At 38.7% G+C, this 13257-nt stretch overlaps 1 protein-coding gene across 11 annotated transcripts in view; it reads right to left on the reverse strand.

Moving 5' to 3' along the window:
• Positions 1 to 13257, reverse strand: part of LOC120780668 (inositol polyphosphate-5-phosphatase A) — a 530962-nt gene that overhangs the window by 79764 nt on the left and 437941 nt on the right. For 10 of the 11 annotated variants that reach the window (XM_040112928.1, XM_040112926.1, XM_040112933.1 and 7 more), the window contains one exon: positions 8252 to 8288. The exons of the other annotated variant lie outside the window; for it this stretch is intronic. In XM_040112928.1, coding sequence (XP_039968862.1) covers positions 8252 to 8288 — 37 coding nt within the window. The remainder of the gene's footprint in view (positions 1 to 8251; positions 8289 to 13257) is intronic. 11 annotated transcript variants of the gene reach the window in all.

Here is a 13257-nt window from a genome sequence, read left to right on the forward strand (position 1 = left end):
GCAATTTTGTTTGTGTACATATTCGAAGACTAGGCGTGCTAGTGCATTGGGCCGATTACCCAGCAATTTAAATTTTGGAAAATACTTTGAGGAAATACTTCAATAAATTTGCAAGTGCAAGTACAAGTGCATTGGGCCGATTACCCAGCACATTATAATTAAATTCGAAATTTATTAATTTTTTTTGTGCCTTCGAATATTTACGCTTCACTAAGAAACAGCGCACTACTAATTTGTAGTTTGTCCGTGATTGGTGCTGTAACTTTTGAACTTTGCAACATATTTGCAAATATTTCTTAAATTTTAATTTCAAGTTTTAGATCCGACTTTGTGCAACATTTTTGCAGTTCCGGTTCAATTTTTCGAACACAATGGAAGCCATCAGAGCATTTATCACAGCTGCCGACGCTCTACTGGAGTTTGAGGAGTCTTTTACTCCAACAGCAAACAAGCACAGTGCCTACTCTCTTGAAGTACAACAAGCCGAACTGAAATCTCTGTGGGCAGAGACAAAGTCAGAATAAAAGTTGTGTTTGCCAAAGGTGGATCCTTCCGACACAAGCTCAATTGACGACATCAAGCTTAAATATTCAAGCTGTTACAAGGCGTATGTGTGTTGCGCGGCCTTGATGGGCGAACACATGCACAACCTCACGGCTTTCAACCAAAGCCCTACTTCGAATTCTACGGTGATTCAACCTGAACGGTTACAACAAACGGTAGAACCCGTGAGGTATACCATCAACTTACCGCCATGTGATACAGAAATATTTCATGGCGATGTCTTACAATGGCCCTCATTTAGGGATTTATTTGCCGCCATTTATGGGAATAACCCAAGGCTATCTCCAGTCGAGAAGTTATTCCATTTGAATCAAAAAACGCGAGGTGAGGCAAAAGATATCGTTTCGAAAGCGCCATTGACGAATGACGGATTCGCATTGGCTTGGAACAATTTGTTGTGTAGGTATGAAAACAAGCGAGTGCTTGTTAACACACGAGTAAATTTATTGTTCAAGCTCTGCGCGGATTTCAACAGAATCTGAGACCGAACTCAGAAATTTACAGCGGGAGATTAATAGCTGCATTTCAGCTTTACAAATACATGGCATCAATGTAGATAGTTGGGATGCCATATTTACGTATTTATGTTCTATCCGACTCCCGGATTATACACTGTCGCTTTGGGAACAATCTCTGGATTCGGATTCAGAGATCCCAAAATGGGTTGAGTTAGACAAGTTTCTAACCAAACGGGTTAAAACGCTTGAGAGAGTATCAAACCTCAAAGGCGATTTGGGTACTCAACCCAAGATTAAATCGGCTGATGGTGAAGGTCGGATACCAACCTTGCAGTCAAGGATTGGATCCAAACCCATCAATCCCATCACGCCAAGACAAATAATATCAAATGTAAACTGTGCTCATCTCAATCGCACATTTTGAAAACTTGTCAAAGATTCATTGAGATGCAGCCTAATGCAACGATTAAATGCTGTCAGAAAAACTTCACGTCTGCTTAAATTGTTTATCGGACTCACATGAAGTCAAAAATTGTAAAAGTCTATTTAATTGTAATAAATGTAAACAGAGACATCACTCTATGATTCACCGGGATCAGAGTGAGGAAATAGGTCAGATATCCAACAGCACAAACACTACTGAGATTTCTACTAAATCTCATGTGGCCTCTATTAGCAGGCCAATATTTCAAATATGCCTACCAGTCGAAGCATGCTCTTTAGGTACAGCCATGGCGACCGTATGTCACAACGAGAGCACCTTCACTGTCAGAGCCCTGATTGATTCAGGATCTGAAGCCACCTTCGTAAGCAATAGTCTGCAAAAACGCTTACATCTGGCAAGCAAAAAGGTCAGCGCGCGAGTTTCAGGATTGAATAATACCGTATCAGGACGAGTTCAATCGGTATGGTCGATTACAATTGGCTCGCCCCGTAACAAAAGGTTAAGACTAGAAGCGGAAGCGTTGGTACTGCCAAAATTGACTGGACTGCTTCCATCCAGATCAATAAACCTTTCAATTGATAAAAGGTTACCCAATATCCCCTTAGCGGATAATAATTTCTATACGAGTCAAAAGGTTGACTTGTCGATCGGAGCAGATCTTTACCCCGAAATTATACTAATCGAAATTTTCAGATCCATCGCTGCACAACGTACGGTGTTCGGTTGGTTTTAACAGGTTCCGTTCCCTCCGAAGAAACAAAAATAAATTCAACAATATCTCAACAACAAACACAAAATCATTTTTGTAGTGTAAAAATTACAAATTTTTTACCTAAGCAACAACAACAACGCAAACATCATCAGCAGCAACAACACAATAGCAATCAGCGGAATAGAAATGCATTGGCAGAACCAGAAATAACCGACAGACCGCTATCATTCGTAAACCAAAGTGAAAATTTAAAGGCCTTAAGTCAGCACTTTTGTCAGAGATGGAAGACCAAATACTTAAAGGAACTGCAGAAACGAAAGAAATGGAAACCAATTCCCAACAGAACGTCCAAGTCAACGACCTGGTGGTAGTTCGTGATGAAAGTGTACCTCAAATGAATGGAGATTAAGGCAGCATCATCAAAGTATATCCAGTTTTGGATCAACGAGTTCAGGTGGTGGACATCCAAACTCAACGCGGTGTTAATTTGTCGGCCTATCACAAAGATTGTCATTGTACCCAATCAATGTTAATTTCATATTATAAATTCACACGTTAATAATCTTCCTTTTCGTTTAGGAAATTATTGAAAATGATGACCATCAACTGCCCCCTATGCGTAGATAGCCATCTACTCCGCTGGTGCCCAAAGTTCCGCCAGATGTCCCCAGAAGCTAGGCTGAGGGACCACGTTAATCCACCGATTTTGCAATAACATGCCTCGCGTCGAGCCATTCGAAAAAATGAATGACGACGTAATACGTCACCGAGCGTTGCCGGCAACCCACCACACGATGCTTCGACTTGGCATCGGGTCAGACGTCCGAAGAACAAGTCGTGATGTCGCCCAGTTGACATGGGCACAGCAGGTCGAGCAGCGGAAATGGAGGAGAATTCATTGGCAATCGGCCCGACGTATTCGGAGCCTTATCAACCATGTCCACCGACGTCAACAGTCAAGCATCCGCAAAGCTCTGACCAACGATGCCTCTCCCGCATACCACACGCCCAAGATCGAGCCAGACTCGAGTCGTCTCGCCGACTTCGGCATGCTGGTAACTTCATTTCGGATTGGCGGCATAGCAACGATCGACTGAGACTCGATTCGTCTCAGCGACATTGTCCGGACCGAACCAGACTCTATTCGTCTCGTCGGCCACCCCATCCGAAGCGAAGGCGTGGAAGAGACGTTCGTCGTCAAGCCGATGCACGCCATATCATCAAGGATAGGCACGTAACACTACCTTCGAACTGCAACCAGGTTCAAACAGCCGACGCCAATAAGGTCTCTGGAAGACCATTCCAACAGGGCAGCACCAGTCGAAGTAATTTTGGGAGCCCGGACGTTTACTCCCGGCTCATGTTGCCCGGGTTACAACTAGCGGCAATGGGCCAACTCACTGCCCAAAATACGACACTGGGATATATAGTATCCGGTGTCGTATAGGATCGGCACAATAAAGTGCACTGGCTGCCAACGCCTCTCAGATTCACCGCCTACCCAGGATCGAGTTAGACTCGAGTCGTCTCGCCGACCTCGGAAGGTGGTGACTTCTATGCAAAATGGCGGAATGGCAATGACCGACTGAGGTTCGATTCATCTCAGCGGCATTTCCCGGATCGAACCAGACTCGATTCGTCTCGTCGGCCACCCCATCTGCAAAGAAGACGTGGAAGAGGAAGTGCAGGAGCCAGTTAGTTAAGTTAGTTTTAAGTAATTGATTGTAAACTGCATTTGCAGTAATACTGCAAGGCGGGGAGAATGTTGACGCCGCCCCCGCCCAATTTCTTTGCCACGTCTGTATCGGCAGAGCAATCTTTTCCCTTTCTTTCTGAAGTTTTTTCGGAGTTTTAATTAGCGCGCAACTAAACTCTAACTAAAAAAAGTTGCGCGCGCTCTCTCCTTTTGCGACCGCTCAGCTATACAGACGTGGTAAGTGTTGTTCCAATTTGTTATATTTAAATACATTTATTATATGAAACCCTTTGTTTTATTTAATATTTCTGTGGAATAAATTGCGCCGACCGTTTCCCCACGGCCAACCACATCTTTGGAACGAGCGAGCACCGTGCTCCACCACCCGAATTATCAGTCCTCTTACACCTTATATAAAGATTTTCGAACTTCCAGGTGACTTTATGCTGAATATATCAGGAAATATTTGAGTCATCTCAATGAAAATGGAAGAGCGTATTTTACTCATAACAGTTTATCTTTGTGCCTAAAATGGATAAAACTGAATGATCGGAAACTTGACCTAGTCCCTTTAGTAACTTTCACCAGGATTTTCGAACATCCGGTTGACTTTGTTTTATATGATTGGTGATTGTATGTGAGGTACCGTAGTGAAACCGAGCGAACATTTTTTTATTATGTCTCATAATAATTGTTAATAGATAAAATCGGATCGATGCTACCCAAACTGACATACTATGTTGGGCCTAAAACGCTGTCCTGTGGTACTCCAGCCCTTATCTGTCTTTCATCCGAAATGAAATCTCCCACTTTTACCATAAATTGTCTAATATTTAAATAAGACTCCAATGTTTTATACAATTCTAACGGTATAATGTTTTTAATCTTATATAAATGACCTTCGTGCCACCCCTTATCAAACGCCTCAGCTACATCCAGAAATATTGCTGAACAGTACTCCCTATGATCAAATGCTTTTCTTATTTCGTTGTTAATTCTATTTACTTGCTCTATTGTGCCATGTTTCGCACGAAATCCGAATTGATGCATTGGTATTGTATTATTTTCGTGGAGGAAAGGAGACATCTTTGATAGTAATACTTTTTCAAATACTTTAGAAAGACAGGGTAGAAGACTGATTGGTCTGTATGAGGACGGCTGTGTTAAGTCTTTCCCAGGTTTATCTATCAAGATAATCTGCCACTTTTTCCATGAAATTGGATAGTACCGAAACTAAGAATTGCATTGAGGAGCAAAAAGAGCACCTCTACAGCAATAATTGGTAACTCAATTAGCATTTTTGGGGAAATATTATCATGTTCCGGCGACTTTTTTGGATTAAGTTCTTTGATGATTCCAATAATTTCAGAAGGTGGAGTCTTAAAAGACTCGAGCAACTCTTTAGCTGTGTTGGGTAAGATTGACAGCTTAAAGTTGTTCTTTGGCAAATTAGGTTGAAATACCTTTTTTAGGTCATTTGCAAAACAATTAGCCTTTTCCTCGTCACTTCGAGCCCAATTTCCACCCAAGTCTCGTATAGGCATGTTGGAGTCAGTTGGTGGCTTCATGGACTTTTGGGCTTTCAAAGTGAATTTTGCTTGTTGGAATTTGGACACATCTTCTTTAGATACATTTCGGTGTTCAATTCGTCCTCACGTTTAAGCACTTTTTTTAATTTACGACCGCAGCTTTCAATTGAAGCTGAGTGGAAGGGGAGCGATTTATCTGCCATTCACGTCTTGCACGCCTCTTTTCATTTACGAGCTTTTCTGTTTCTCTATTAGAAATTTTTCTGGGACCAAGCGGCTTATATATTTTGTTTGGTGTTGCTAAGACAGCGCGCTGGTTATTATATCAATGACTTCTCCTATTTAATTTATAATGATTTTCGTTTTTCTTTTCAATCTTTTTGTTGACTTTTTACACCTTAAAGTATTTTCGTGAAGGTTGCAAGAGTGTAAAATGTTCGGTTGCATCCGAGTTTAGAATATATATAAACAATTAACTTTAATTTACTACTATTTATAATAATGATTTGGTAGAAGATTTGAAATTCGGTAAAAATTCGGTACTATAAAAAAACTCGACACATAAGCCGAACGCCAAACCTTGATTGTTTTACTATATTGACCTAGTACCATCACTCTGACGAATCTCTCACCCCCAGATTAGCTGTTGTACTGTGAAATTTAAAAGCATCATAAAAAAACTGACACATATGAACGACAAACCTTCTGAAGGTTTTACAATACTGACCCTAGTACCATCACCCTGACTTGAACTCACTCCCCAGATTAGCTGTTGTACTGCGTATTCAGCGCTTTCAAATGAAAACTATGAAATATAACATATACGGTTTAAAGTCAACTAGAAAGTCGGAAATCATTATTGGGTGTATTTGAACTAGGAGAAGGTCTGGACAAATTGCGCTAACTTATGAAATTACTCTAAGTCTTTACTTACTCGGGAATATGTTTCCATGAAATTTTACGAAGACAATACATACACTGTCCAGCATAAAGTCTGCTAGAATAACGAAAATCACTATAAATGTACATACATATGTATGTCTATGTAGTACTTTTATTCGTTGATCAATTTTACCCATTTTCCGCATTAAAAAATAATATCTCCAATATTAAACGTTCAATTAATTTTCTAAGATATCTTTCAAACTGACCGATATATACAGGAACTTTTGAATATAGCGCCCTCTCTGATGGCACCATTTATATGCCGACTGGTGCGTTAGAATCTGCTGTCTTAATTGATTGTCCAGTGAGAACATAACATTTCATAGATTCGAACTGAAGTTATTACGTTTCAAATGTCAGTATGTGTTATCATTGCGAATATGAGCTTCGAACAATGAGCCAACATTAAATTTTCTTTTAAAAATTGCTAAAACTTTTACCGAAACGTTTCAATTGTTGAAACAAGTTTATGGCGATGATTGCCCATCCCGTAGCAGAGTGCACGAGTGGTTTCAATTGTGGTCTCAATTCATCAAAAATCAGCCGAAATCGAAAAGTGTGTGCACGATTTGTCCTGCACAAATTGACTGACGTCCAAAATTGCTCAGAATCGAACATTCGAAGGACGATTATTTGACCAAAAATCACATTTTAACCATAAACCACTCCCCTTCCTTTTCGGAAAAATGCATTTGCCCATGAAAGGATAGCGTTATGCACGAACGTAGAGGCCATTCAAAATGCTTGCACCGGCATACTGGCGGACATATCGACCAACGAGCTAAAACACACGTTCGACATCCTTTTGAACCGTGCAAACGGCTGTATTGAAGCAGAACAGAGACCATTGTGAATAAAATAAATTGATTTTGCCGAAAAAAACATTTGTTCTGTTTACTTTGAACGCACCTTGCAACTTGTAAAGATTAAAATTAGGGAAATACCTTAAGGTGTAAAACGCCAACCAGAGGATCGGGATCTCAGCAGTTTTATGTATACATATACTTTATAACACATATATTGGCAGACTAATTCGGAGTAAGGCTGGTGTATTTAGTTATTGATTTATTGCGCTTTTTTAGTTTTTAATAGTACCGTTATATGGCGAGTGAGCGGGGTTATGTTCTGATTCCATTCATTGATACACTCTCTCTCGGTAGGAGTTCTTATAATATTTGCACAGAGCCAATTTGGTTGTTATAGTTTTAGTAGTTTACGAGATATGCACACCAAACTTATATAGAGGGGCGGGTCTACGCCAACTGTTTCAATTTTTTTTTCCTGAAGGAGCTCCCTGCTCCGGCGTTCCCATGTGCAAAAATTACAGGTTTATATCTTAATTTAGTTTTCAGTTAATGGCGCTTTGTGATGCGTGGCAGTGGTCCACTATGCGGACCATCAGCGAACTCTTAATTTGCCAAGTTTCATCAAGATATCTCAATTTTACTCAAGTTAGAGCTTGTACGGATGGACAGTCACCCGGACTTCAACTCGTTATCCTGATTATTTATATATATATAACCCTACATCTAACTCGGTTAGTTTTGGATGATACATACAACCTGTTAGGTAGAACAAAACTATTATACTCTGTAGCAAAATGCTTTGAAGAGTAAAAGATATTTGCATATTCATATTGGGATTCATATATGTAAAGCATAAAGTTCTCCAGTGACAACCCCTATATAGAAGGTATATGATAAAAACTCTATCACATCTGAAGACTAAAAAGACGATGCTTCCATTAACTATACATGTTACTAAAGATCAGTTAACTTCCTAAAATGGAAGATAAAGAAATAAATAAAAATATTAACTTATAAATTGTTCATTATTCGTTCAAAGTGGGCATATACGTTTTACGTTCTTTTGCTTGAGCAAGTTACTTTATGTGTACATCACCTTGATTTGATTTGATTTGGATGTTCAAGTAAACAGGCTGAAAAAAATTGAAATGATTAATAATGCAGAATTTTAAATTCGGAGCTCACGTAGATTTTTTTTATTGAAATTACAAATTAATAAACATATTTCCTAACATTAAAGCATTAGCATAAAAAATTTGGTACTACTTGTATGCTATGCTAAGATTTATAACGGTGGCTTATGAGGTTAAAATATTGTGTAGTGAAGATAAGGCGATCACTGTACTTATTGACAACTTTGCGATATCGCCGTACTGTGCTTTAAGTTTTAGGTTATAAAAATCTAATAGCAATTTTTTCGAAACTTTGTTGTCACTTTACTGGAAGGAAGCAAATATAATATTAAAATAAGACACGTTGTTAACGCATCAACACTTTTTTAGTCGTACTTGATTTTTTGTATTTTGCACTCTAACATGATACAATATTTTTCTTTTAACACTTATTTGTAATACCTAAAACTAATTGAGTAAGATTTAGAATTATATACAGTGACGGGCAAAACTGTAACACTACACAGTGATCCATTATTAAATGACGCCGTTTAAAATTGTTCTCATTCAAGACCTGAAGATCTTCATAAACATTGTAAATTTTCTGATTTTGTCTTGGAAAATCTTGAAAACGATAACGACAGTTTTAAGAAAATTATCTTCTTCGATGAGACTCACTTTTATTTGAGTGGTGCGGTAAATAAACAAAGCTGTCGATTTAGGAGCAAAAAAAATCTACAAATTATTCATTAGCAACCATTACATTCATCTAAATTGACAGTTTGGTGTGTTTTTTGGTCTGGTTGAATCATCGGTGCGTATTTACTTCAAAATGAAGCTGGTGACACTTTTACTGTTGATGAAATTAATCATGATAACGTCTGGTTCTAACAAGACGGGGCTACGAGCCACACAGCATGTGTAACAACAGAATTATTGCACGATTGCTACTGGATCTTATAAAAACTGATTTGTCTCTGTACATTGTGCCTTTATATTTTTCATAATTTTACTTAAGTTTATAAATAAAATAGGAGGTTAAATATATATATTTGCATTTGAATTCTACGAAAAGCGGTGTTAGCTGATATCCTCTTTCTGATGACATAAGTATGTATGTATTTTATACATTGTTTCAAGATGAATAGTTTTAGTTAAAAATTTGAATATAAATTCCGTTTTTTTTTTTTGAATTTTCTATTTTCATTTTTAAGTGATGTATGGAAGTAATTTATAAATAACTAGATGTTACCCTGTGCGCTTTGCTACACCTAAATCGATTAAAATTCTTAAGGGTTTTTACTTTGTGTTTTATTTATTGTTGTAAAACTGTTACTTATTTATAAAACATTTATAAAACATATTGGTATACAACATTTTTGGGTTTTCCACCTGGCGCGTAAATGAATAAGCACCTTGGTGTTCCCACTCTCGAGCATGCGACGAACAATTGTGCGTTGGAGAAACACGGTTCTTCCAAATTGACGCCGCACGCTTGAAACGTTTTCCCTTGCGATTTGTTGATGGTCATCGCAAAGGCAAGACGTACTGGGAACTGCAAGCGCTTAATTTCAAACGGCATGCCCGTTTGAATCATGGGGAATGCGTGGTAAAGTACAACTTCACCTGCTGCCTTTGCCATTTAGTATTATTGCTTCAATCAAATTTGGCCACAATTTTTTGACTGAAAGTCTTGTGCCATTACACAAAGTCGGTGGCTTCAGATTTCGTAAGAAGTATAATGGGTGAACCGACTTTCAGGACCAAACGATGCGGTGGCAGACCGGGGGGATCCAAAGAATTCAAGAATTCAGTTGGATAATTGACTACTTCATCTTGATTCAAAACGCTATCAATCGATGTATATGTTGTAGCTTCTCCTTGCAGTTTTTCTTGAATGGCAAAATTGATTTCGTTGACGTGTACATTTTTCGGTGCCAATATTGCGCGTTCACTTAAATAATCGTGGCGTTGATAGTATTGAACAATATTCGGAAATACACTTTCAATCAATTCTTCTTTCGACTGTAAAAGTGTACAAAAGTTGTTCGGCAATGTGATCAAACCGGTATCATCGATTGGTATTTTGCCTTCGCCAATGTCCAACACCTGCTTCGAAAACGCCGCTGCGGATCGATCATTTTGCAATGGGACTCGCATGTTGATGGTAAGAGTCAGCCTTTGAACATGTCTCCACAAAACTGACGATTTTAAACATGCGTTTATTTCGACGGCAGGAGTTGATCGAGGAATGACTGGCAAAGTTTGCCGAAAATCGCCGGATAATAAGACTAATGCTCCGCCAAAAGTTGTTGCTTTTGGCGTAAATCTTGCATTGTTCTATTGAATTCTTCTAATGACTTTCTGTTAGCCATTTGGCACTCATCCAATAGAACTATTCCAGCCCTCGCAAAACTTTTGCCATTGCTGAATTCCTCGATATGTTGCACGTTGGTGTTTCCACGACTTGGATGTTCAACGGTAATTTCAACGCAGAATGTGCTGTTCGGCCGCCATCAAGTAAATTAGCAGCGATGCCTGACGAAGCAATTGCCAGCGCAATTTTCTACTGTGACTGAAGTACTAGTAGCAGAATCAAAGAGATAACGCCATTAGCGTTATTGTCAACCGCTCGTATAATTTTATCATAAGCATTTTCTGCTGAATATTCGAGATTTGGTAATGAGTTGGCTTGTATGCAAGCACGCAATTCATTGCAATCGTATTGTTGTTCACGTTGAAGCTCATAGTCAAGCATATCAATCGCTGAACGATTGGGCGCAGTTATGCCAGAAGTTGCGCTAATGCCTTATTCGCAATTGTAAGGCACGGGTCTTCAACCAATATCAAAGCATCATTATACATTTGTAATATATATAGCAAAGTCTGCGTCCCGATGCTCGATTACGCGCCAAAATTAATAAGTCCTCAGTCACGCAGTCTTTGTACTTATTCCACAGTTCTTGCGGATTTGACGAAGGCATGTAGATATTATTATGGCGAATAGTACGCGTATTTGTTTTGGATGAGATGTGAGTGATGCGTCATGAAGTGCGGTGTCCCAATGCATATCATCTTCTAACAAATGCAATCGCTGACATGCTTCACGATACGTCGCACTCAACTGACTGTCGGCAATTTTCAAATCATCAAAATGATCTTTGTCCGCGCAGTTGACTGTTAACTGAAGACGCAAATAGAAACATTCGGCGTTGGTGGCGACATTTTTTTGGCCACACTCAGTACATTGATCTTTGCAAACAGTCATCCATAGAAAAGAGCGAATGACAGGCAAAAAGAAACGATCAACATGCGTATGACGCAAATATTATTTCAGACGCAAATAGAAACATTCATTGAAATCGGGGCGTTGTTGAAACATTTTTATATATATATATATAATATATATATATATATAATTTTTAGGGTGTGCCATTTTGAGGCAACCTTTTTTTTCAACTGAAAAACAGGCTCAAAACTTTCGAAATATGTAAAAAAAAAGTCACTCAAAAGATGAGCTCTTAATATTATTGAATTTTTCAAGTCGAATATCTTCAAAAGTGCTTAAGGTAGGAACATGAAAATTGGTACAGAGCTACAGGCGTGGCACCTCGCATACAAATTGAATTTTTCTAGTCTAATATCTTCAAAAGAGTTTAAGGTAGAAACATGAAAATTGGTACAGAGCTACAGGATAACAACACCACTCTCACCTATAATACTGGGGCTATCGAATAAGGGGGCGTGGTACCTCCCATACAAACTAAATTTACGTGCTATTTTTGGTTTATGGAAATGGCAGTTTTATGAAACAAACACAAATTAAATTAAACGTCAATTTTGCTTTGCAATCGAACACGCAAAATTTAGGGGGCAATAAAAATGCGCTTTGCTTTACTGATATATTGATATATTTTGTTTTTAAAAGTGAGTTATTTAGTGAAAGCGATTTAGCGTGTTGGCGAATACCGATTTATTTACATTGGAAATTATCATTCAATTGATTTGCTTCCTTAGTTTAATTCATTCATTTTTGGAGTTTTCAAAGGTAAGTTATTGGTCCGTAAAACCTTATATGAACTTTATGCAAATGAATGATCATTTCCAATTACATATTTGTTACGATGCCAAGAATCAGTACGTATGGTAACACTTCTCGGAGTTCCCAGGCCGCAAGGAGAACACGAAATAGCAGAGCACGTCAAAGGGAAAGTGTTATTGAGAGGGTATCATCACGAAATAGACTGCTGGAGAATAGCACGCACCAGTTAGAATATTTCAACCAAACAGACAATCAGCAAGAACGATTGAGAAGAAGGGAAGTTCACAATCAGCAACAACGATCGAGAAGAAGGGAAGTTCGTGCTCGCCAAAGTGATGAAGTAAGATCACAGCATGCGATAATTCGACGACAACAGCGACAACATCTTTCTTTTGTGAACATTGAACGGGCAGGTTTTCGATATGATCCAATAACTCAATATAGCGCATCTGTTCAAATGATGTCAGCAGTTTGTCAATATTGCAATGCGGTCAAATTTAAAAATGAACCGCCAGGGTTATGTTGTGCCGGGGGAAAGGTTAAGTTGCCACAATTGCTTCCACCACCACAGCCATTATTCCAGCTGCTTTACGGTGAATCTCCTCACTCGAGCCATTTCTTAAAGCACACTAAAAAAAAATGTACAACGATTGTTTTCAAATGCCGTCGTTTGGCGGTGAAATTGTAAATGAACAAAACTACAATCCAACGTTTAAGCTATTTTTGCCAAACAATATTCGACAGAAACTATAGAGCTTTCCTCCAATTATACAGGTTCATGGGCAAATTTTTCATCTCGCTGGATCGCTGTTGCCGCATCCAGATCAAGAACACAAATATCTCCAAATTTACTTTCTGGGAGATTCACATGATGAAGTAAATCGGCGTTGTGCTATCTTCAATACAACGAAAAGAGAAATCGAACAATTGCAGCAAATGTTACACGAA

The sequence above is a fragment of the Bactrocera tryoni genome, unplaced genomic scaffold (assembly GCF_016617805.1).
Source record: "Bactrocera tryoni isolate S06 unplaced genomic scaffold, CSIRO_BtryS06_freeze2 scaffold_25, whole genome shotgun sequence".
Lineage (NCBI taxonomy): Eukaryota > Metazoa > Arthropoda > Insecta > Diptera > Tephritidae > Bactrocera > Bactrocera tryoni.